Raw genomic sequence first — 26,332 nt, forward strand, 5'->3', positions numbered from 1 at the left:
AAAGAGAAAAGCTTTACTATACATGATCTTTGGGGTTTTTTTTTCAAGAAAAAAAGCCTTACTATACCTGGTCTTTTTCTAAAGAAAAAAAGCCTTACTATACATGGTCTTTGTTTTTAATTTAAAAAAAGCCTTGTCATTTTTCAAAGACAAAAAGCCTTAATATACATGGTCTTTTTTTAAAAGAAAAAAGCCTTACTATGCATGGTCTTTTTTTCTAAGAAAAAAGCCTTACTATACATGGTCTTTTTTTAAAAGAAAAAAATCCTTACTATACATAGTCATTTTTTAAAAGAAAAAAAGCCTTACTATACGTGGTCTTTTTTTAAAAGAAAAAAAGTCTTACTATACATGGTCTTTTTTAAAGAAAAAAAGCCTTACTATATGTGGTCTTTTTTTAAAGAAAAAAAGCCTTACTATACATGCTCTTTTTTTAAAGAAAAAAAGTCTTACTATACATGGTCTTTTTTAAAAGAAAAAAAAAGCCTTACTATACATGGTCTTTTTTTCAAAGAAAAAAGCCTTACCTTACATGGTCTTTTTTTTTTTAAAAAAAAAGAAGCCTTACTATACCTGGTCTTTGTTTTTAAGAAAAAAAGCCTTACTATACATGGTCTTTTTTTCAAGAAAAAAAGCCTTACTATAAATGATCTTTTTTTTAAAGAAAAAAAGCCTTACTCTACATGGTCATTTTTTAAAAGAAAAAAGCCTTACTATATATACATGGTCTTTGTTTTTAAGAAAAAAAAGCCCTGTCATTTTTTCAAGAAAAAAAGCCTTACTATACATGGTCTTTTTTAAAAGAAAAAAAGCCTTACTATACATGGTCATTTTTTAAAGAAAAAAAGCCTTACTATACATGGTCTTTTTTCAAAAGAAAAAAAGCCTTACTATACTTGGTCATTTTTTCAAGAAAAAAAGCCTTACTATACATGGTCTTTTTTTTAAAGAAAAAAAGCCTTACTATACATGGTCATTTTTTAAAGAAAAAAAAGCCTTACTATACATGGTCTTTTTTTTTTAAAGAAAAAAAGCCTTACTATACTTGGTCATTTTTAAAGAAAAAAAAGCCTTACTGTACATGGAAGAAAAAACATGGAAGGCTACTGATCTTGGTGGTCAGCTTGGAAGAGGGATTCTGCATATTTTCAACCTCAGCCTCAGTCTGCAGAAGGTCCCAACATTGTGTGGTCTTCCTCTGTGTCTTTTCCTGTGCCTGTGGTTGTTACTGCTACAAACGGAATTTCCCGAATACAGGATGAATAAAGGTTAATCTAATCTAATGGTCTCTTTTTTAAAAGAAAAAAAAGCCTTACTAAACATGGTCATTTAATTAAGAATAAAAGCCTCACTATACATGGTCTTTGTTTTTGTTTTGTTTTTTAAAGAAAAAAACCCTTACTATACAACCCTAACCCATACTTTTTGGTTTTTTTTTAAGAAAAAAAGCCTTACTATACATGGTCTTTTTTTAAAGAAAAAAAGCCTTACTATACATGTGTTTTTAAGAAAAAAAGCTTTACTATACATGATCTTTTTTTGTTTTTTTTTAAAGAAAAAAAGCCTCACTATACAAGGTCTTTTTGTTTTTGTTTTTAAAGAAAAAAAAGCCTTACTATACATGTTTGTTTTTAAGAAAAAAGCTTTACTATACATGATCTTTTTTTAAAAGGAAAAAAGCCTTGCTATCCATGGGCATTTTTTAAAGAAAGAAGCCCTACTATATTACATGGTCTTTTTGAAGGAAAAAAGCATTACTATACATGGTCATTTTTAAGAAAAAAAGCCTTACTATATATGGTCTTTTTTAAAGAAAAAAAGCCTTACTATACATGGTCTTTGTTTTTTTTTGTTTTTTTTTTGTTAAGAATAAAAGCCTTATTATACATGGTATTTTTAAAGAAAAAAGCCATACTATACATGGTATTTTTTTAAGAAAAAAAGCCTTACTATACATGGTCATTTTGTAAGAAAAAAATCCTTACTATACATGGTCTTTTTTTAAAGAAAACATCCTTACTACACATGGTCTTTTTTTAAAGAAAAAAGTCTTACTATACATAGTCTTTTTTAAAAGTAAAAAAGTCTTACTATACATGATCTTTTTGTTTTTTTAAAGAAAAAAAGCCTCACTATACATTGTCTTTTTTAAAGAAAAAAAGCCTTACTATACATGTTTTTTATGAAAAAAGCTTTACTATACATGATCTTTTTTTAAAGAAAAAAAGCCTTGCTATCCATGGTCATTTTTTAAAGAAAAAATCCCTACCATATTACATGGTCTTTTTTTGAAGGAAAAAAGCCTTACTATACATGGTCTTTTTTAAAAGAAAAAAGCCATACTATACATGGTCTTTTTTAAAGAAAAAAAGCCTTACTATACATGGTCATTTTTTAAGAAAAAAAGCCTTACTTTTTTTAAAGAAAAAAAGCCTTACTATACATGGTCATTTTTTAAAGAAAAAAGCCTTACTATACATCACATGTGTCAAAGTGGCGGCCCGGGGACGTAATCTGGTCCGCTGCATCATTTTGTGTGGCCCGGGAAAGTAAATCATGAGTGCCGACTTTCCGTTTTAGGATCAAATTAAAGCCCTACTATACATGGTCTTTTTTTAAAAGAAAAAAAATCCTTACTATACATGGTCTTTTTTTAAAGAAAAAAGCCTTACTATTAATGGTCTTTTTTTGGAATAAAGCCTTACTATACATGCACATTTTTAAAATAAAAAAGCCTTACTATACATGGTCTTTTTTTAAATTAAAAAAACCTTACCATACATGGTCTTTTTTTAAAAAGAAAAAAGCCTTTATATTAATGGTGTTTTTTAAAAGAAAAGAAGCCTTACTATAGATGGACTTTTGTTTTTAAAGAAAAAAGCTTTACTATACATGGTCATTTTTTTTAAAGAAAAAAAGCCTTACTATACATGGTCTTTTGTTAAAGACAAAAGCCTTACTATACATGGTCTTTTTTGTAAAGAAAAAAGCTTTACTATACATGTTCTTTGTTTTTAAGAAAAAAAGCCTTACTATACATGGTCTTTTTTTTAAAGAAAAAAAACCTTACTATACATGGTCTTTTTTCAAAGAAAAAAGCCTTACCATAAATGTTCTTTTTTTTTAAAAGAAAAGAAGCCTTACTATACATGGTCTTAGTTTTTTTTCAAGAAAAATAGCCTTACTATAAATGGTCTTTTTTTTTAGGAAAAAAAGCCTTCCTATACATGGACATTTAAAAAAAAAATTCTTACAAAGATGGCCTTTTTTTCAAGAAAAAAGCCTTACTATACATAGTCTTTTTTTCAAAGAAAAAAGCCTTACTATACATGGTCTTTTTTTAAAGAAAAAAACTTACTATTCATGGTCTTTGTTTTAAGAAAAAAAGCCTCACTATACACGGTCTTTTTTTAAAAGAAAAATGCTTTACTATACATGGTCTTTTTTTAAAGAAAAAAAGCCTTAGTATACATGGTCTCTCTTTTTTAGGAAAAAAACTGGTGCCTGTAGTTAGCTGCGATAGACTCCAGCACCTCACACAACCCTTGTGAAGATAAGCGGTTCAGAAAATAACTAAATGACTTTTAACAAGAGTCACGTGAGACAAAAGCTTTAAGACAAAAGGTTAAGAAAAACTTCTGTTTGAAGGGTGTGATGTTTTCCTTCAAACACATTGGTTTCACTTGCATCAATGTCTAAACATACATGATCCATAACTGCGTTTTACAAGCACATTATGGAGAACCTCACGTTTTTTTAACCTCTGTGGTTTTGACGCTGAATGACTTTGCCCCCTTGCTGAGTGTGTGGCAGGTGGTGTGTCGACATGGCGGCCCCGCCCGGCCCCTGCAGATAAGAGCTCAGCGTGGAGAATCAGACAACGGCGAGTGGGAGGGAATGAGCCATGAAGGAAATGGGAGGTGATTATCTTTTATGATCAGCCGGGGGAGTGAGTGTGCAAATGACGACCTGTGAGGGTGGGCATCAACGCTGCCTGGAAGAGCGGCGTGTGATGCTCAAGCTGTCACGGCAGCTTGCTGATTGGCCTGCTGGTAATTAACATCTGCATATGCAAACGAGTGATTCACCCTGGGAGTTTGGCAGGAGTGTTGCTCACCTGGGCCCTGAAAGTGGCAGTAAAAGTGTGTGTGTGTGTGTGTGTGTGTGTGTGTGTGTGTGTATGCAAGCACAGTATCAATTCCCAGGCTTTCTGGACCTGAGGCGATTATTTAAGAGTATACCGAACAAAAATGTCAAAAATACCTTCTCGATCATATTTCCGTCGTACAGAAAATATGAGCAGATTACAGCATTCCTCTCTATGGGTTTGTTTTTTCTGTGTTGTCTGTTGTTGTCTGATTTTAAATTGCACTAACAAGTCGTCAAGATAGTCCGGGGAAGCATTGGCAAGTAACAGTATATATTTTATTTACAAAATACACCCAAGTGACCCACCCACCTCTCTGTTTTACTTTCAAAGAAAGGCAGTAGGAACTTCACGGGGGCATCATTCAACCTGCTGTGAGAAGCTAATTTGCATATCAGGTCCCCGGTATGGGTTTGAGGAAGCGAGACTGCGACCGTCACACTTGCCCGCTGAAAGGTCAGGGGAGCTCAGCAGAGCAGAAATCGCTGTCAGAAAATGTCAGAGGAGAAGTTTCCGCCTACCTCTAGCATGCTGGAAATAATTCATAATTGCCACCAATGTTGCATATCTGCGGTTGGCACAGGTTGGCCGAGAAGCAAAAGGCTTGTCCCAACAGGGGTCGCCACAATGCCTTTTTTACACACATTCTGATTCACTCCAGCTCACCTTCATCCTTTCTTTTTCAGACCTTCAATCTTTAAATTCTTCTTAACCCACTTCTGCTTTCTTTGAAGATCACAATGTCATCTGCAAATATAATATTTCAGGAATTTTCTCTCTCAACACTTCTGTCAGTCTATGCAACACCATGGCAAACAAAAAGGGGCTTAGACTTGACCCCTGGTGCACTCCTACTTCAACACCAATCTCTTTTGTCACATAGACTGTTCAAATACACGTGTGCGGTCGATTGGTCGCCGGTCTTTTGGTCGCCGGTCTTTTGGTCGCGGGTCTTTTGGTCGCGGTCTTTTGGTCGCGGTCTTTTGGTCGCGGTCTTTTGGTCGCGGTCTTTTGGTCGCGGTCTTTTGGTCGCCCCGACCGCGACAACGGGCGACCAAAAGACCGGCGACAAAACAAGGTAAACAACACGGCCTACGCATCAATAAAAGCCAACAATGGCCATGAGCAGTTTCACTGAGCCGATGTGTGAGTGTATAAGAGTTTGTATGTACATGCGTTGTCCCTTTAAGAAGCTACGTCATATTGTTTTAGACATGTTTAGTTTTATGGCTCCATACCAACAGTGGTTAATTTCTTTTACATTTTAATTCACCTTACTTCGACAATTCTTCAATTTGCCACTAACCATCGAGATAGCTACGAACTGTCCAAAACCTTGTGATGGTGCTCCCACGGCAAACCAAAGGCCTCGACATATGAATCTTAGTTTATATTCTGTTTTGAGTACATTTTACATAGATGTATTTGGACTAACCATGCTCTTAGCACCACAGCTGACATAGATCTTCAAATTTTTGTACATTCTGTACAACATACGGACGTGGGTGAGCAGTCTAAATTTACTAATGTAATTGTGGATGACCATATTTGCTGTGCAATTGACTGGCAACTGCTCAATTGTGTGAACCACCTTTCTCAAAATCAAGCGTACCTTTAAAACATGATGAGAATAACCGCTATGGATCGACGGGTATGTGTTGCAATGAAGTTTTGTGCTCTCAGCTCGCCAAAAGAATTAATTTCAAATAGGCTTTGTAATCCATCTTGAGTAGCCGATCCAGAATAAATGGGAATTGGAATGTCATCCCGTGCAAGTGACTGCTTGTAAAGGCATTATGGGTTGTTAAATCCTGCATGGATTTGAATTGATCTCAGTGGTATAGGATTAGAAGCAAAAGTGGATTAGACCCCCTTCTGGGCAAAAAAAGAGCAGTGGGGGGAAATAAATTAAGATATACACAGGGTTAAAAATGGAATTGTCATGCAGTTTGAAACTTGCTTCTTGTCTCAATCTTATTCGAATAGATCTGTATTATCTGTGTACTCATTTTAATTGCCAAACATTACATTGGAAAACACAAATAGTATTAAAATATGATTTGGCATGAATAGTTTATTCATTTGTGTTAAGCATAATAGGTGAGCCAGTTCGTAGTGAAATAATTAAATGAAAATATGTGAATTCACTTTTTAACCAGCAAAGTTTATTCATATATAACAATGGTATAAAGTGAATCCTTGACTTGCAAAATAGGTGTGCTTCATATTTACAATAGGTACACATCATATATTATCATACAACAAAAACAAGTAAAAATAAGAAAACATGAGAACAACTAATTTAAATACCTTAATTTTCTTACAATTTTCACAACACCTTTATAAAATAGCAAGGACAGACAGCCAATACTATCATTTCCAGTTATTATTATTGTACAGAGCTCCAGTGTCTACAAAGACTTTTTTTTTTGACAAAGTGTGTCAAATGGAAGAGTTCCTACTCATGAGTAATACATTGATCCCTCTGCCCAAAAAACACAGAGATTTTTTTTTCTTGTTTGGTATACGGCATGACACTCGCTAGCCAAAAGCACAAAATCAGCCCTTAAACAAACGGAGGAAAAAGTGCGGAAAACATCTTTTAGACACAAGTCCCAAGAGTGAAGGATAATACAAACGAAGCATTCTGAATCTGGAATAACTCCATCCTAAGTGAGGAGACAAGCAATTCTTGAATAATTACAACTGAAAAAGACATTTCTGGGTGAAGAAGTGCATTCAGCTGTGTTTCAAGGGGAGCACAAATGGTTTTTTTAGGAGGACCAGATGGAGAAGCAGGCCTAACTAAAAGCACAGATTACAAACCGTAGCACTCGACAATTTCAGGACTATGAGGTGAATGAATCAAAGCCTCGGAATGCAGGAACTGTGAACACATTGAGACAAACATGTCATCCCTTGGAAGAGGAAGGCATTTAGGTCTTTTTTTCCAAATGAGTCAAAGCATTAATACTCCAATGAGAGGCATGATGAGGATACATTTTGTATATGCTGAACTCAGGAAGACTTTGATCCCCAAAAAAAGAGTTATGTTTACAAAACACTGCGTTTCTGTACATAATGTTGACAAGTGTCTTCAAATGGGGCCAGGATATAAGTGCTATGAATAGTGTCTTGAAAAACCCAAAAATAATACAACCTAAATGTATAACAATCTTTGCTGAGCCATACCAGACGTGGTTTTATATGTCTTTTAAAGGGGACATTGGATTTTTGTTTTAATTCCTTGCATTCAAAACAACAACCAACCAACAATGATATAAATCTTTTCATTTCAATCCAGGCGGCCCGGTGGGGCGAGTGGTGAGCATGTCGGCCTCACAGCTCTGGGGTCCTGGGTTCAAATCCAGGTTACGTCCACCTGTGTGGAGTTTGCATGTTCGCCTGCGTGGGTTTCCTCCGGGTACTCCGGTTTCTTCCCACATTCCAAAAATATGCATGTTAGGCTGATTGATCACTCTAAATTGCCCCTAGGTTAAGGTGTGGTTGTCCGTCTCCTTGTGCGGAGTCAGCTGGGATAGGCTCCAGCACCCCCTGTGACCCTAATGAGGATAAAGTGGTTCAGAAAATGAGATGAGGTGAGATGAGATTACAATCCAATCATCTTCTGGAATGGTTTCAATGAACAAAGAGTCCAAATTTCACACCAACATTATGCAAACTTAACCAAAATGCAACCAATTGTCATGTTTTTGGGTTACGGACATTGCATTATCAGTGTTAGGTTCTGATATCAGTTTTTTTTGTTTGTTCATTGTTTAGAACTGAAAGGTGGCAGATATTTCTGTTACACAATGGGAAATTTTCTAAGCCATTATACAGAAACCATGACAATTAGTTAAAAAATGAATTACTAAGATTTCCAACATGTTCTCAGCAATCATTCTTAAAGTCAAACCCAGACTTTTTTTTTCTTGTACGTAAAATTGTCACCACGATGCAGAGAAATGCATTTTGGCACTGACATGAAACCTGCACGGACAGACTATGCAATATTATTTGTCGCAGTTTGACACTTTCTGAAGTGAGTGCATTAATATATCATTTTGAAATAAGCCAAATCATTATTGATAAAATACACACATTTCCAATCTAATTTTTACACTGTATGGAAGTGTCTAACAGTGAAAGGATGCCCATTGAAAAAAAAGACAAGTGTCTTTCAGGTAGTTAGACATACATGGAAAGTGTGTCTTAATTTTTCATCCTTTATATTCATATTTTGCCTGAAGAGCATGAGCATTTCAAATTTGATATATTTATAATATACCATTTTAAATACAAGAACAAAACAGCCTTAAATGTATCTTTCATAAGGATGTTCATTTGGATGACTGTGAAGCACTTTTTGATATTTACCACTTTCACCACTATCAAGTTTTTTTATTTTTATACAAGACTTTCAGTGGTGAAGGCTTTCTGTTAGAGAGTATATAATTTGGCAAAAACATCATGTCAAAGGTTAAAAAAGAAATTCCAGAAGAAATTGATGAGCCATGCAAGAAAAAATGTGTGACAAAACAAAAGAAATATTGTTAGCATGCAGGTTTTTGATAGTTTGTCCAATATCTAGTAATTGGGCACAACGAATACCATCAAGCCACGATAAAAGTGTATTTACATGAATGTACATGTACACGATCCCTTTTATTCTTTTTTTTCCTTTCTTTTTTTTTTTTACAAATAAATACATCAAAATAAATATAAAAATATAGATGAAACATCATCAGCTATAGTGGATAGCTGGTATCCAGGATGACGGCATCATTTTTTTTTCTCCACTTTCCATTGGTATTTCTTTAGTGTAACTATCGCGGAAGTACAGATGCAGGACTTGGAAATTGAACGGAAGCAAAAGCAACTTTTCCATATTCTCGTGTGCGGCCCCTAGTGGCAGACCCCACAACTAGTGTCACACCCTAGCTCTAGATTTTGGGTGCTTATTCACTCCAATTCCTGTGCAACACCAGCAGGTCGGATCAAAGTGAAGCTTCAAAGTAGGAGCAGAAAGCTGAAGGTGGTCTCCCGCACCTATCTGTCCCCTTCTTGCCCTTTAGCCTTCCCTGATGCTGCTCTTCAAAAAGTATGCTTGACAATGACTGCCTGAGCTCAACCAATTCTCTTCTTCGCCTTTGCTTTTGCAAGGGTTAACGGTTTTGGGAAAAACTGAGCACAAGTGTGTATCTAAGGCCACCTTTTACCTTTGTTATCATTGCGTAGTTTCAGCTATGAACCCTGACCAAATAAATATACAGCCATAATGCCAGACTTGGACTATACTATCAAGCTTAGAATTTCACTTACAAATGGTCTGACAGTTATACTGTAGTTTTTTTTTAATTGCCTACAAATAATGAGAATCTGTTTATTGTGGCTGTGATGATCTGTGTCAGCAGTGTACAGTGACGGGTGGAACAATAATAATAATGTAATTATAGTGTGTAAATGTATTGATTCCTGGACAGAGGAGATAGCAGTAAGGTGGAGTTCTAATGGCAGTACTGGTCAGGTTGTCATGTCAAGATATAAACACTGTCAATCCATCTACTAACTTACAACTCAATCACTGTCAGGGTAGATCTCAAGAGCTGTCCTTAGGAAAATCTAACTCAAAACGCAGTTCTAGACATGTGTTTATCCACTTGCCAATAACATCGTTGTTAAAGCGTCCCTAAAAGTTTTGTTGGATGATCATTGTTTGTTGCACGTGCCCTCAGAAGTCTAATCTACCATCAGATCAGATGTGCGATGTTATCATTTTAATGAGAATGTCATCTTTGTTTGAGGTTTTGTTGAGTACTTATAGCATCATGATTCTCTTTTCTAGCAAGTTTTGGCTGGGTTGGAGCTCTATTGGTAACGCACGAAGCAAATTTTGAGGAAGAGACATTTGGCATGACTGACACATCTTGGCTTCTGCCTCGTTGCACAATGACATAGGCGACGGTCGTATCGGTTGAGGCCTGCGACCAGACAAATCGACATGTTGGCACTTGGATCGATCACGTTAACAGCTGACGCGTGTGTTGTGGGACAGCATGCAAACAAAGCAAGATATGAAGTGGGTGGAATGCACACAGACGATTTCAGCTCGGTATAAGCAGCGATGCGGTTATGTGCTTGAGATTGGCATGCTGTTGGATGGAGAAAAATGACAAGCCCCGCCCAAAAGCATCCCGGAACTCTACTTGCATTTCCCCACCCCAAAAATAATAATAACAAAATAGAAACTTCATTACATTCATATCGGCCCAATTGTCACTGCTACATTTACAGATGCTTCCTTCCGAGTCCTTCGCCTTTTTGGCCTGTACAGAGTTTCAGTCTTGTGACTCTTCCATTTGTATGGGACTTCTAGAAAACCAATGGTGACATTTAGAAGAGCCTTGGTGGTGGTTCCAGTAGCGACTGATGATATTTAAAAGTCAGCGTACAAAAATAAAATCTGAACACAGCAGTCCAGCATGAGATCTCTGCTTTTCACCAGCACACACAACCGCAAACACACTAACACGCACGCTCAAAAGTTCCATTTGGACAATGTCCCGGTAGATGAATTGAATAAATAAATAAGTCCTGTTGCGGAGGTCCGTTTTGATACCCCTTACTGGGCTAGGGTCTAAGACCTGGAGTGCCATGTGTCATAATGGACGGAGTCTGAGACATGACCTAAAGCAGGTGTAGGCCTCTTTAGCACGCCCGCTCACGACATCGGTCTTTTTCTACTCTCAGCTCTCAAAGGACATGGCGGCAATGAGCTGCTCCACCTTGTAGGCCAGCCTCTGCTTCCTGGCATGGTCGTCCTGTTCCAGGGCTTCCGTGATCTGTTCAAAAATAAATAAATAAATAAGAGAAATGTTGTTATGTTTTTAAAAAATGCCATGTGCTTTATTTTTCAGAAGTATCAGGCAAGAACAAAAAAAATGCTTTTGACTTTGTTTAGAAATATTTATCTATTAGCTTTTTGTTTTATCTTTTGAGTCCTGTCGTGTAAATGCGACGTTTGTCAAGGTTCAATCGTCAGCTTTTGACACGTGCTATGTTTTGTTCTTTCAACTCTTGCATGCCTGTCAAGACCAATCTCAATCAGTCGCTACCAGTACCATTCAGGATAAAAGCTGGAAAAACACAGCAAAAAGGACTGAATAGTCATCTTTTTCTACATACTACATTCAGAGATTTATCTATCACAATTTAGAAAAACAGCGGTAATGTTATTGTCATTCTAATTTAATATAATTCATGTAATACATTTTAAACGGGCATTTCAGAGGATAGCCCTTTATCTGTCTTTCTGTGTGAAATTTGCATGTTATCCCCATTGCTGCAAGGGTTTTGTCTCGGTATTCCAGGTTCCTGACATATCTTAAAACATACATAGTAAGTTGATTGAATTGTCTGTAGGTAGGGAATAAATCGGAGTACCCGGAGAAAACCCTCGCAAGACCGGGGAGAACATGCAAACTCTACACAGGAAGGTCAGAACCCACGAGGGTTTGAACTCTTGATCTAAGAACAGTGAGAAGGACATGCCAACCACGCCATCACCGTGCCCCTACAAATCTGGCGCTGTGTGCCAGACAAGAATATGTATCCAGATTTGAATCATGTAACGCTTGCCGGGAATTTGGCCAACACGCAGGCAACCGCATTTGCGCTGTTGAAGCAGGACCAGGCCAATTTCATTTGTCACCAACACAGAGGGATTTCTGATTCTCTTTGAAGGTAGCATCGTAACATCTCTGTGCAGAAAATCACTCTGTGGTCTACGCGTGACCAGAGCCTTGTAAGTACACCCTGAAACCAACAAGGTGGGCAGGCTCGTATATACATGGTAACAAACGGAAAATCAACTCTACATGTGAGACATTACGAGTGTGAAAAGTATGTTTGAAAACGGGACTCCGAATCTGCAAAATGCAAAGTTAAGCGATTTGTTGAGACCAAGTGGAGAGCCAACTGCATAATAACTGCAAAGAAAGGACACAGCAAAGGAGAGCGAGATGTGTGGTCCGACGGAAAGGTCAGACTTCCCAGAGGAGGAGCTGACATTAGAGGCAGAGAACGTTCCCATAAATGGTCTCTTTTCTCTTTCCTTTCTTTTGTGCTTCCTGTCATCAGAAAGTGTGTATGTGCGTGTATTGTACGTAAATGATCCTGCTTCTGCTTGATATCCACAACATTATATTTTATAGTTACTATCAGTTAAAACACAAGGAGTCATAGAAGCGCAGAAATGTCCAGTTCAGACAGTCACGGTTCCTTCCTGCCCTCATTTAACATTTCCCATTAGTCAAAGGGGATAACTTGAACCCTAATAATGTGCTTTTGATTCATACGGTATGTCAGAAATACCATTTGCAATGATTTTTCTTAAGATTTTCCCTGTAAAGTAACACATTTGTACTCCCCATGAATATGGAGTTGAAAATTGTGAATCACGGGATGGCTTATATGTGAGAAATTGTAATATTAAACGATTTTAAGGCAATTTTATACGTGGGGCGGCTTACATGCGAGAAAATCCGGTACTTATTAAGCCCTGGACTAACAAAACAAAGTAACAACCTTGAAATACTGTAATATTATGACATTTTTAAAAGAGTAGTGCCTTATAATTACTTGTTAGGGAAAAGTAATTTAACTTTGTACAGCCAACCCTGTTTACGGCCCTAATAAGGAGCCCCTTTATGTCATGACTCAGGGCATTCAATCATCCCAGCCATCTTGTACAGGCGAGCACCTACCTCTTCGCTGTACTTGCTGATGTAAGAGTAGATCTCATTGAGGGCACTCAGCATGTTGAACTCACAGGAGTGAAGTCTAGCCTGTTCTGCCAAGTAGGCGTTCATGTCCTGGTCGCTGATGGCTGGCAGTCGGTTGATGTCGGCATAGTATCTGTGAGAAAGCACGTGTCATCGCTCGTAAGCAACAAGTTGAACTCTGTGTAAACTTTTAAGGTCCCACTTTTCGAGTTGTTAACTTCAAAGAATGCATCTTGCTCGTCGTTGCAGATTGACAGCATTCGAGACAAGTTTGATGTAACCCAGAAGACTTTAACAACGACGCAATGGGAGTCGTGCACAAAGTATAAAGCTTACCTCTCCACCCAGCTCTTGTAATTGGGGATATCTTTTGCGTAGAGCAGCTTATTGGAAGGAGAATCTTTGCCCAGCCGGTGCTCAGAAGTGGAGCAAGAATCCATAAATGTCTGAGCGACCACAGACAGACAAGCGTCCGTGATGCTGCTCTTATGGATGTCGAACACAAACTGTGGGTTCTTGATCACATTCACCCAGAAACGTAGTGGAAGGCTGAAGGATGGAGACAAAGGGAATGAGTAAGGGTGACGAGTGCTCACTCAGTGGGCAAATTTTTTTGCAGTGATCTTTCTTCTACAATAGATGAGTTTTACTCTTTTCCTCCATCGGCTTACCAGTTGCTTTTCCATGTATGACGCACATCAGTGTCGAAAATGCCGTGTTTGTCCGCCTGTTCATCCAGGAAGTCAAACATGTATTTGATGGCTAGCGGTAGCGTGCTACCTCGATGAACTGTGCTGAACAGCGTCTCGAACAGGTCGTCTACAAACTTCTGGAGAGTTCCCTGTGGTGAACATGAGAGCAACACAATGAATGATTTGCCTTCAAGGGTTCAAAAGATAATGGACAGAATGGTGATCTGTCAATCTCATGGGTTAAACATAATAAACATATAAAAAACAGGACTTTGTAAGAATGTTGAAAAGTTACAAAAAAAACATTACTCTATCAAACAATCATTTTGAGAGCTGCAAAGAAAAACTTAAACCAATGAAAGAAAGAAGAAAGAAAATAAATTGAGAGTCTATATCAAGATTGTAATCCATCTTTGCCAAAAGGTACAGAGACCATCCTAAAAATACTGGGACTGTTTTTTTATGGACTGAGAAGTCAAAGTAATAGACAAAGATAATGCTTTGATGAAAAAGAATTGAAAAAAGGATGTGCTCAGTATACCAAATATATTGCGTAAAACACTACGATGGATAGAAGTGAAGACCTTAGAATAAAATCTGAACCATGGATTTCTTCCCACGTTCATCTTTTGAAGTAGAACCTGGTTGCCTTCACTTTTACACAATGTTTTGAGAGGAGTGGGTGTCTAAGATGTACATCAGAGATGTAGAGTATATTATATATCTAGTTATAACAAATCTAAAGATATACAGTAGACTTCTGTACTGCTTAATTTTTTTTTCATTCTTGAAATGTTTCATCAACTTGCTATCCTGTTTGATATTGATGTCGAAAAATGTTTCTATATTCTGACAAGGATGTATATATTTTTAAGGCCTACTTTGGTGGCGAGAAGTCTGGTCAGGTAGATTTCAGACACCATCTTGCTCCCACGGTCTCCTTCCTTTTGATCTCCGTGCTCATGGTTTTTCACCAGGTGCCACACCTTCACGCCACTTTCCAGGTCCGGCGTGATCATGGGAGCGCGAGATCGGAGGCTGTCTGGACTGCCAGTGTAACGGAATGAAGAATCTGTTTGAAGTATGGAAAAATTGGTCTTGATTGATCCTAAAATTGGGGATTGTCTCAAAGTCAAAGCAAAACTAAAATAAGAAGGGAGGCATTATCTGACAGTGCTTAACTGACAGGAACATGAGTTTTTTCACGTTTTATGCAAGATACGTAAGTTTTTCTTGAATTTTATTCGTAGACGTCAAAATAAATTTTGTTTAGCGTTTTACCTGTTTATCTTTTCTCTTATTTGAAATAAATTACTGTATCGGGATTCGCTTGTGTCATGACGTCACGGCGCATGCAATAGCGCCATTTTGTCGTGACGTCATCGTGTTACGGTCAACTTGCAGTTTTGTTGCATGTCATGTTTTTATGCGCATATAAGCTGTACCCTCGATTCAGTCATCATTTTTTTGTCCGACAAAAGTGGCTTATATGTGAGTAAGGGTAACACTGGGAACAATGCACTGATCTTTACATATCAGACATCAGCTACTCTGTCTTTGAGTCCACCTATTTTTACCAACTCTCACTTATTTGCATTATTATTCAGCGCCAGATTTGCTACGTGGGAACAACAGAGCTTGCCCGTGAAACCTCATTACTCCATTTCTTCCCCACTGAGTGAAAAACATGCTGTCATGCTCAAATCACGGCATCAAAAAACATTGGTGAACACCCAAAGGCTCCCTTGTCCCTCGGTACATCAACCCTATTCTCACTTTGCTGCCTTCTTGCTCCTTTGCGATAACACATCACTTTCTCGGTAGCTAATTAGCAAGAGTCTCCCGGCGCTGGTATCCCCTGAGATTTGGGATCTGAGCATTGCGGAGAGGATCTCGGTGAGGATCTCTCTAACCAAGCTTCAAAGGCGCAGATGAGCCACAAAGCTCTTTTTTCTTGCCAATACAGCCACACAAAGTGTTCGAGTGTGACCAGGCAACACCTCACCTCCAAGGGGACCTGGCCTAGAGTGATACGCAGGGTGGATAGGGGTTTTAAATCTTAATCCAGCAATTCATTTTACCACCTTTTCTTTTTCTGTATCTGCTCCATCTTCCCAAGGACACTGAGCTGGCTCAAACTTATATGTTGGTGTTGCAGTAGACTCACAAATGCCCGGTGTGTTTTCCGGGACAGATTTTTGACAAATGGAAAAAAAGGCTCGTTGGTATAAATCCAGTCGAGGCACTGGGTGTCAAATGTAAATGGGTTCAAATCCATCAACACGTTTCAAGGTGTGGCTTTGCAGGCTCGTGATGGATGAGAGTGCATATCCACCAGCAATAACAACATTTTCGGAGCAATTTGGGTGCAATTGGTCTAATCTCATCTCATTTTCTGAACCGCTTCATCATCATTAGGGTTGCGGGGGGTGCTGGAGCCTATCCCAGCTGACTCTGGGCCAGAGGCGGGGGACACCCTGAATCGGTGGCCAGCCGATCGCAGGGCACAAGGAGACAGACAACCATGCTTTCGGAATGTGGGAGGAAACCGGAGTACCCGAAGGAAACCTACGCAGGCCCGGGGAGAACATGCAAACTCCATACAGGTGGACGTGACCTAGATTTGAACCCAGGACCCCAGAGCTGTAAGGCCGGCGTTCTAACCACTCTCCACCGGGCCGCCCGGATTTGATCTAATCAGCCGCAATTTAAAGTGGCACACTTTGAAATGCATAACGGTTTAGCGACTCACCATATCTGCTGATGGATGAGCGTGATATGCTGGCTGAGGGCGGGATGTTGTAAGAGGACGTCTGTTTAGGCACCAAAGCCACAACGCAACGGTCTGACACCTGAGAGGGAAAAAAACACAAACATATCAAATACGTGCTTGCAAGCCCCTAAATTGGGCTGACTTTTGTCGAACTGCATTAAATCTTTCAAAGTGCTGCAGTTAACATTCTGTTAAAATGTAGTTTGCCTTGAGTATCAAGAATGTAGTGGGCTTAGAATAAGACTGTTGGGAAATGCCATCATTTATTAATCACGCTGATGTCCTCATGCATTACTAATTCTCTAAATGTACGTGTAAAAAGAAAAGGCATTACATAAAGCCTGTGTGAATAATCCTGGCATATTCCCGACTGTCATGTCTGTTCATTATTCTCGACCAGTTTGTCGCATTGTAGATGCACTTGACGTGATTGTGGGAGCATAGATTTGAAGTACACAGTGGAATTGCAAAATTAAGTGAGCTGGGGGAAGAAAACTGAGGAAGATGAACATCAAAAATTAAGACAACATGTTAAGACGTCGATATTTTCTAGGGCTGAGCTTGCACATAGCGCTGGTCCAGCCTGACAACAATGAATAAATAAAAGAAGTGGGAAGAAAATGATGTCAGAACAATCCCTTACGCTTTACATCCACTTTTCCTGCAAGATTTGTAATGGTAACATAATGTGTGTAGGATATTTTTCTTCTTAGGTACTAATGTTGTGTTCTAGATAATGAATTCTCTTTCCTTTTTGTTCAAGCAATCCATTTTAGATACAACTTTTTTGAGCAGGGATTTACAAAACGTCAGATGTCACGATTATTAACGATATAGCGTAAAACCAATGATACCTGATGTATACAGTATCTCTATGTATATTTCCATTTTAATTAGAGGAATGAAAGAATCATTAGATTCAGTCATAATGGCAACCAGTTTAAAGTCATTTAGAGAAGGCTTTAGCATAGCTAGACCATAGTGAGGATAAGCAGTACAGAGAATGCTCATTTAAGATGCAATTAGTACACATTTATTTTCGAATCTTGGATTCTTGGGGCAAAAGAAATGGATTATTTGAACCTAGAAGTGTAAAACCCCTACATATTAGCCTATATTGTCCACATGGGAGGAACTGTACGTACACCTGAAGTGACAGTCCACATTCTTGAGGTGAAATGAAACCCTGACCCTCCATGACACATTCGCCTTGACCTTTGAATTTCTATCAAGGCAACTCCTCCTCATTTCTCTCCCCAACCGCCTTCGCTCGCCCCCTTTCAGCCTCCGCTTTAATAAACCAACACCATGGACCTCCCACACCATTATTGCATTTGATGAGTTCCCTATGAGTGGCGTGAAATAGCTTCCGCGTTGGTTTCCGCTTAGCAGTCATGCATCCATCTCAACTGATGCTTCTCTGACACAGAGGCAGTGGCAGAGATGGCTCCTTGTGATAGGGGAAAAGATTGAAGGCCTGCACATTGGCCCCTGTAGGGATAATCCAGGATGGGCGTGATAGTGGGCATGTGCATTATGAGGCTGTGGGTCTTACACGCGATAACACCTTCCATTAAACTAAATGGATAGCAACGAGCCCTTGGTATTTATCTGTCCTCCCCTAAGTACCCCTCAAGCCCGGACCTAACCTGTCCGGCTTTGGTGGACTCCTGCATTTAGATTCGCTCTCTAATCCCCCCGCGAACATCGGACCTTTCAATTCAAACGTGAGTCGGATTGGGAATGACAAACCGCTCATTCAGAATTTTGGCAAATGTGGTATTTTAGTGTAGCGTATGCATTTCAAAGGTAATATCCTTTCCTGTTCACTAAACTGTGCGCTAAACTTATTCCCAAATTGAAAGACAAAGTACTATTTGTGTAAAAAAATGTTTTTGTATAAGTCTTGAATGTTTATCTTTTAATGCTTTGTCTTAGATAGGATTAATAGGATGTAAAAATCTGTGAAAGTGGGACTTTAGAGGGAATTACAACACCTATAATATGGTAATATGTATTTTAATGATGGATTCCTTACAATCAACGCAACAGATGTTATTGCTTATGACAGCACATGCGTAGATGCGTATAGATAGAATCGAACACAAAGCAAACATTCTTTATAGTTACAGATCCTTTTCAATCTGTTGAAATCATTCTAATTTTGAGAAACAGATAACTTGTTTCCCCTTAATTTTAGTACAAGCCACATTGACTATCAGTAGACTACTTGCACGTGTTGACAAGGTAATATTCCTCGACAATAATGATTAAATCTCACTTTTGTTTGTGAATGTCAAAGTGCAAACACCGAGATCCTTAGGCCAAAGCCTTTGTCTTCTTTTTTATTTTCCCAATCTTTTCACAGTGGTACAAAACATGGTTCTGTTTATTAAACAGTATGGAAATGAATGTAACCCTACAAAAGAGTTTACCCATGACCGTGTGAGCTGTTAAACACAGCTCCTTAAGATTCTGAGCTCAATGCAAATATATGCATTTATGCTTTGACTGTGGGTGTGCAGCATCTTGGAAGGTGTGCAAATCCAGGTTATGTAAACCAATAGCCAGAGGGGGGGAAAAAGATAAGGAGCCTTCTCGGGTTGGTACATGAATTTTAATACCTCAGTTGAGGGAGTAGGAGAGCATTAGAAAATACTCAAAGTCATTCTCGCCGAGTGACCCAAGTTGCCTTGAAAATATTTCTTTCATTTAGAATTTAATTTAAAATTTTTCTTGGCGCTAAACTCAGTTGAGTTGTTGCCACGCAGAAGCGTTACAAACGCTTATAAGCTAGCGCAGCATTAAAGGCTCTTTAGAACCAATGGGGTGAACGTAATAAATAAAAGAAGAGCATAACACAGGGGCTATTATGTTGTGGAAACAATAAAGCTGCAGGGCTTCATCAAGGATTAAAGCTCTGCAGGGAAACATCCAGAGGGAGAAGGAAGAATGCTCACACAACACTGCTGGTTTTATCGTGGAAAAAAAAATACACTGCAAAAAGACACTTTTACAGACAAGTGTGTAATAATTACTCCTGCAGTTCCACAATAAGAGCTTTTGAGGACAACTTTGCTTACTTGAAGAACATGGCCAAGACCACATTTATTCTAGCTAGATCTTTTCCTAAATGATGTCGTCGGATTGCTTCTTCTCACGTTAGAAAACTAATTCAATGAATAAAAAGCAATGTGTCTGACAGCAAAATATATGCGAGGTGTTCCTACGGCAAACTTAGGTTGGAACTCCACCTCCCCCCCCAAATTCCTTTTAAGTTACTAAAAATCGACCTCGCCTCACAATTTAGAAACCATTGATCAATGCTGTCATGCATTTAGAACTAAAAGAAAAATCCAATCAAATGTTCATTTAGTCAGTGAAGGCATTTTGCGCCATCTTTCAGCTGAAATACTTGAGACCTACTGTCCAAACACCCTCTTAGCTAACAACCATAAACACTTACCTGGTAGTGCAAGAGTGTGTTCAGTCGCTTCCAGTCACTTTCTATCTTGGTGGTGATATCTTCATCTTGCAGCACAACACGAGCCATCCGTCCTTGGCGCCACTCTGACGACAAGACAAGGTACTTTAAGTCAGTCTCAGACTCTTTGACAGGGATTTCGAGTGCACCGCATTAAAAACAAGATGGTCCATTTAAAGGTAATTTGGACACTTGGTAGCTTTCTGCTGTACGATCCAGATCATGGTGTGGTCTTTCAGAATATGTCTTACACTCACAATGGGTGGCCACACTGTTGTGTGTGAACCCCATCAAAACAATGGCCACGGGGCATTTATGTGAGTCATACCGAGGTCCATGTCAACTGCCCGCGGCCTCTGAGAATAGGGCATGTTCTTGTAGACAGCGTCCAGGATCTTCTCTTTCACTTGCGTGATGGTGTCGCAGTTCAGTACTTTGACAGGAATCTCGGGGCTGTTCTCGTTGTCCGGGTTTACACAGTTTAGGATCTGAAAGAAGATCGAATGGAGAAAAATAATGGAACTGAGGAGGAAGTGCAGGATAGACGCAATGTAGAGTTCATGTATTTATGATTTTAAAGCATCTTTCTTTCGTGCTTGTAACAATTACGACGTTTGTTGGTGGGACTGCCATACCCTATAAAATAGTTTTTTCCCCTGTGTATTTATATTGTAATGTTCTAAAAAAATCAGTTAACATATCACATTTAGGCAAGAGAAACTGTGTAAACAAAGCCTAAAATTGCCTTACCAAAACAAATGACACTATTGTAAAGTGTGTAGCCCTTTAAAGTTGGAGAGGCGAAACTGAAAAACTAAAAATTAAAATGAACATGAGTAGATTGTACCTAAATTCAACTTTACCCATAGAGTTAATAAAGAAACTGTGGTCATCTTTTCTTTTCTTTTTTTTTCTTTCCATTGTTGCAAAGAACACAGATACTGTATTTTATTTATTTATGAAAAAAAATAGATTCAAGGTCAACAATAACAAGTTGCATAATAGTTTGTGCTGGTCACATAAACTGCAGTCAAAACATGTCAGATTTTTACTGCAAGTGACTGTGATGTGTCCAGGTCTGGACTTTGTGTGAGCATGAAGGCAGCCTGGAGAACCCATTTAAGCTTGCGCCAGTGTCCTGAAATTAAATTTCACACCTTTGGCGAAACACCAATTTCCAGCTCTGCTGGGGCATTAGCACATAATGAGGCAAATTTCCAATTGGTATAATCTGAGCGCTGCCATTTCACGTGCTGCTTGCTTCCGGCTATGATTTGTTCAAGTGTGTGTGCGGACTAATCTCCTCAGCAAAGCCTGATGTTGGACCAGAAGGAGGCTAGTGGAATCATTAGTCAGTTTTCCTCTCACAAGGGAGAAGCCATCCATCTTTAAATAACTTTTAGAAAGAATACATATAGGTGGCCCAGTGGCGCGAGTGGTTAACGCGTCGGCCTCACAGCTCCGGGGTCCTGGGTTCAAAACCAGGTCATGTCCATCTGTGGGGAGTTTGCATGATATCCCCAGGCCTGTGTGGGTTTCCTCCGGGTACTCTGGTTTCCTCCCACATTCCAAAAACATGCATGGTTGGCTGATTGGACACTCTACATTGCCCCTAGGTATGGGTGTGGGTGTGCATGGTTTTCCGTTTCCTTGTGCCCTGCGATTGACTGGCCACCGATTTAGGGTGTCCCCCGCCTCTTGCCCGGAGTCAGCTGGGATAGGCTCCAGCAGAATACCTGGAGAAACCCCACACAAGCCTGGGGAGATGCAAACTCCACACAGTGAGGAACCACCTGGGATGGAACCCTCGACTACCGTGCCTCAGAACAGATTGAATAAAAAAAGAAATCTTTTGGAATATATCGCTATACCTGTAGACATGGCCAATCGAGGTATATAGAAGCACAATACTTTCTTCTTATGTTTAACCTACCAGCGTTTTGTACTCGATCTGCTGGCGGATGAGCTTGTCCTCGCTTAGAGAGTAGCGGGCCTCTCCAGTGATGGCGTCGATGGGGCCTTTCTCCATCTGCTGCTTGATGGCGCAGTAGAGCATAAACAGAGGTTCGCCAGCACATTCCTGCCAACACACATAAAGAGAGTTCATGAAAGCCAGCAGGGATCATACACCATAAAGCCTCTGTAAAATGTATTTAAATACATTAAACTTTACATAACTGCAGATCATTGCTGAAAAGATACAAAGATGACAAAGTACAGAATCACAAGAGAAAAGCTTTATGAACTCAGGTGACACAACATAGATATTGTCCAATATTTACTTTAGATTACAATACCCAATATCATTGTAAGATGTGTTCATACTGACCTTAAGGAACCTGTGCAAAAGGAAGGCGAACCAATTGGTGAGCATTTTCTCTGCAACGGACTCCGTTCTATGGGGACAACAAAGGGTAGGCAATGAACAAAGCGGCGTTGGTCAGAACTTATACAAAGTAGAGGAGATCCATAATTCATTGTAAGGTACAGGTGGAGCCTCCAGGCACCGTCCTGTTGTCGCCTGTGAGCTTCCGTCAATTTCCGCGCGTGTAGTTGCTGAAAGAAACTGGCTCGGACATTCGTGTGTGTATATGTGCATGTGTGTGCACGTATGCATGGCTGAGCACAGTGAGATATTGCAGCTGTGACAAGCCTCAGCTGTTGAACGACAAGTGCATTCACAGCCAGGTAAAGCCTGACCAATGCCAAAATGCTCTTTGACTTCCACCGATGGTGTCATCCCCCAACTTTCATGACCTCACCCCTGACTTCGCACCTCCTAACAAACGCCGGCTGTTGCTTAATCAAGGATGAAAACTGTCAAATGACTCCAATGGCTAGTTCTTCCAGAAGATACTCAGAGTCACCCTCATTTTTGAGGAAAGGCAATTGGAGATACAACAATGTGTTGAATGAAGTGGGTAACACGTCTGCCTCAGAGCCAGGCGCTTCTGGTAGAATCTCTGTAGGGGTTGCATGTTCTCGCAGTGTTTTTGTTGGTTTCCTACTGGTATGTCGCGACCGGACGTTTGGTCGCCGGACGTTTGGTCGCCCGGACGTTTGGTCGCCCGGACGTTTGGTCGCCGGACGTTTGGTCGCCGGACGTTTGGTCGCCGGACGTTTGGTCGCCCGGACGTTTGGTCGCCCGGACGTTTGGTTGCCTGGGTGAATATAATTTTGAGAGCTGGTTTCAACAGTAGATATTTAGATATTAAACTCTCTCTCTCTCATGAATATACTTTTGGGAACTGGTTTCAACAGTAAACTCTCTGTCATGTTGTCACGTCCGGCAACCAAACGTCCGGGCGACCAAACGTACGGCGACCAATCGTCCGGCGACCAAGCGTTCGGCGACCAAATGTCCGAGTACCCTGGTATGTTCATCTATATTTTGCTGCCCATCAGAAATTGCTACTCCGTGGCTCTCTGCATTTTTCAATAAGCTCTCTAACATCTGAAACTAGTGCATGAATGCAACACAATTTATTTGATAGCGTGAAATGGAACCATCAATATATGTATTAATTAAGAACGCATCCAAAGTAACTGTGATTAGTGTCACAGGCATATTGAGGTTAATATCATTGATCTTTTAATGTAGGAAATAGAGAGCTTTAAGTACCTGGAAACATTTCTTGATAGGTGTGAGGAACCAACAAAGTATGCTTCCCCATAAACTGGGGAAATATTTTTTCACTTAGTCATGTTAGTGTGATTATATGGTAACAACTACATTAGACTTATATATTTGAAAACAGTAGTAGCAAAATTTGAAATAGGAAAGTAGTAAAGGAGAAGTAGCAAAAAACAATCTATCAGAAAAACCTACGGTAGCAAAATCTGATAAGGCAGCAACATCTTATACAACACCAGTTCCTTCTCACATTCTGAAAAGATCTAAAATGTAAAATGCCTAAAATGGATGGACTTCATCCTTAAAATATTTACAATCAGTGTTCCCTCTAAGCTGCGCGCGTGCGCAATTGCGCACTACTCTCGTCCTCGCTGCGCAGCAGCAATCATATGGCGCGCAGTAAAAAAAAAAAAAAAAAAATCGGATTTTTTTTTTTTTTTTTTTTTTTTTTTTAACCCCTTTCCCCATGATGGCGCCGTTTAAGCGGCAGCAAGTGGCAGTAGCTCAGTCCACTTATGTTTTTCGTGTTTTACAGCATGTTTTACATGAAAAATGGACAGGTCGCCGAATGGACGTTCCGCCGAACGTTCATTCGGCGACCTGCCCGTCTGTCAAACGTCCGTCGGCGAAACGTCTTTAGGCGAATCATCCGAGTACCGATGATGTCGCTCACACTGGTACTCAGTGCGCTCAGGGAGGTTGACTTTCTGCTCAGACCAACGAAAAATTAGAGGGAACATTGTTTACAATATAGGCTGACATTTATTTGGGTAATGCAAGGCACACATGAATACATTTCTATGTAATGAGATTGTTTTCATGTTTAATGGACAAATAAAACATAGATGAATAATTTGCAATCCTATATTTTATTTAACTTGCATATAAAAATAGTAATTTCACAGGGGACGTGTCATGGAACATTGACTTTCTAATTGCTTGTATACAAACAGTGGTCTCTTTGGATTGCCTGTCCATTCGTTAAGCTGAAGTTGGAGCAAATAGTATAACATTTTTTGCCACTTGCCATTTTTGTGCTCTAATTAGCATATACCTTGCTAACGGTAGTTATGAAACCATTGTATTTTGAAAAATCCTCCATCTCTACTCACTACGTGCTCTTCCCAGGTCCCCCCTCAACCCACTCCCACCCAGGCTCCCGATTTCCCTCAAGCCTTGTCCCACCCCCGACTGATATGAGACTTGAATGTGTTGGAAGTTAATGGAAACCATTAAGCATTTTAATAAGCTGAGCGAGTCTCAAAGACAGAAGTCAAATAAAGGCTTTAGTGCGGGGGCTTTGCCGACTCCTTCAGACTGTATCTTTACTTTGAAATGACGGGGACGAGGGGGAAACACATTTTGTTCTTCACCTTCTCCTCATCCACTTCTCCCCATTAATTGACTTTCATTAACGAACATCCGGATTTCATTATCCAACTGAGCACTGAAGAGTCGGCTGAAACGCTTCCCCCCTCTCCTAATGGCAGCTAGGCTGCGGTGAGGATATGCGGGTGGGTGTTGGGGGGTGCTCCCTGAGTGAAACTAATGAAACAATGCTCTTGCAATTAATAACATTGCACTCCATTGCTCTGCATGGGTGGGAAAACTCATTACAAAAATGCTGAGGAGAAGAAAAAAATGTAATGTAAGATTTAAAGGACTCTGGGTGATTGAAACAATGTTCTGCGATTCCATTAAAATAACATTAGGCTGGGTAAAACTGCAAAATTACTCATGGTGGACTTTTCCATATCGATACGTTCTTCGCCGGTCGGAGTAATAATAGCAAGAATGATTCTACTGGGGACAGGCTGAAAAGTAGTTTTCTAATTGTACCAACAAAGTAATGCATGTGCAAAATACAGTGCTGACAAACATCTAGTGATTTTTGAGCCCTGCTAGCTCAAGCATGTTATTGTATATTGGGGACCATCCATACAGCCAATTGTGTCCCGATGTCCTATTAAAAGAAGGCCAGCATCCCATGAAAAGTACTGTCGGGATGGAGAAGATCAGTCGTTTATTTTGAGGCCAAGACATGGAGACGGGGTCACTGAACAAAGAAACGCAAAACCTCAGTTCCAAACTAGGTAAGCTGCATCACTCTTAGCAGTCAAAGATTGTCGTTTCATGCCTTTCAATTACTTGAGCTCCCGAAAAAAAAAAATCGAGAAAGCTACATCCACTTTGCTGTTTTTTTTTGGTGTGTTCATTCCAAAAAGTGCACTTATGTGCAGTGATGAAATTAATGGTAGGAGTGTAAATCAATAGAAGTGCACCTATTCTATTAAAAAGCAGATAGTGCATCAGCAATTACACACTCAAATATGAGAAAATGCTATCAAGAGATAATCAGCCACATGAGAGTACGTGAGCGGAATCTGCAAGAGGTTGTGTTGATGTACAGTGGAAGGCGGCGGTGATGTGCTAATGCTAATTGAACAAATAGGTTTTGGACTCTTGAGTTGATGTTATCATGATACTAACTAAACATTTTTGAAACTACAAAATGAATTATATTTGGAAATTCAAAACATTTTCAATTTAGGATCTAGTGTGTGATTTTTATCCCAACAATTTTACAAAGACACAATGATTTCTTTCAAGAATAAATTCAATGTTTTGACCTATTCCCAATGTTATCTGTATAGAATAATACAAAAGAATGATGCAATATATAAATGTCCAGACCTAGATTGGATATTAGAGCAATCACCTAACATTATCATACCTGTAAACCTTGCCCAGTTGCTCCCGTTATTAATGATTGGAATTCCCCTGAATTGAGCGATAAAAAAAACTTACAAATGCAA

General features: G+C 39.4%; 1 protein-coding gene across 2 annotated transcripts in view; it reads right to left on the bottom strand.

Moving 5' to 3' along the window:
- Positions 1 to 6,290: 6,290 nt before the first annotated feature.
- The window catches only part of plxna2 (plexin A2), a 250,079-nt gene continuing 230,037 nt past the window's right edge, over positions 6,291 to 26,332 (bottom strand). For both annotated transcript variants that reach the window (XM_077610560.1, XM_077610569.1), the window contains 10 exons: positions 22,212 to 22,278; positions 21,816 to 21,962; positions 20,211 to 20,370; positions 19,865 to 19,968; positions 16,378 to 16,477; positions 14,507 to 14,697; positions 13,605 to 13,774; positions 13,270 to 13,482; positions 12,916 to 13,066; positions 6,291 to 10,992 (listed from right to left, as the gene is read on the bottom strand). In XM_077610560.1, coding sequence (XP_077466686.1) covers positions 10,897 to 10,992; positions 12,916 to 13,066; positions 13,270 to 13,482; positions 13,605 to 13,774; positions 14,507 to 14,697; positions 16,378 to 16,477; positions 19,865 to 19,968; positions 20,211 to 20,370; positions 21,816 to 21,962; positions 22,212 to 22,278 — 1,399 coding nt within the window. In that variant the 3' untranslated portion in view covers positions 6,291 to 10,896. The remainder of the gene's footprint in view (positions 10,993 to 12,915; positions 13,067 to 13,269; positions 13,483 to 13,604; positions 13,775 to 14,506; positions 14,698 to 16,377; positions 16,478 to 19,864; positions 19,969 to 20,210; positions 20,371 to 21,815; positions 21,963 to 22,211; positions 22,279 to 26,332) is intronic.

This window comes from Stigmatopora argus, chromosome 1 (genome assembly GCF_051989625.1).
Source record: "Stigmatopora argus isolate UIUO_Sarg chromosome 1, RoL_Sarg_1.0, whole genome shotgun sequence".
Lineage (NCBI taxonomy): Eukaryota > Metazoa > Chordata > Actinopteri > Syngnathiformes > Syngnathidae > Stigmatopora > Stigmatopora argus.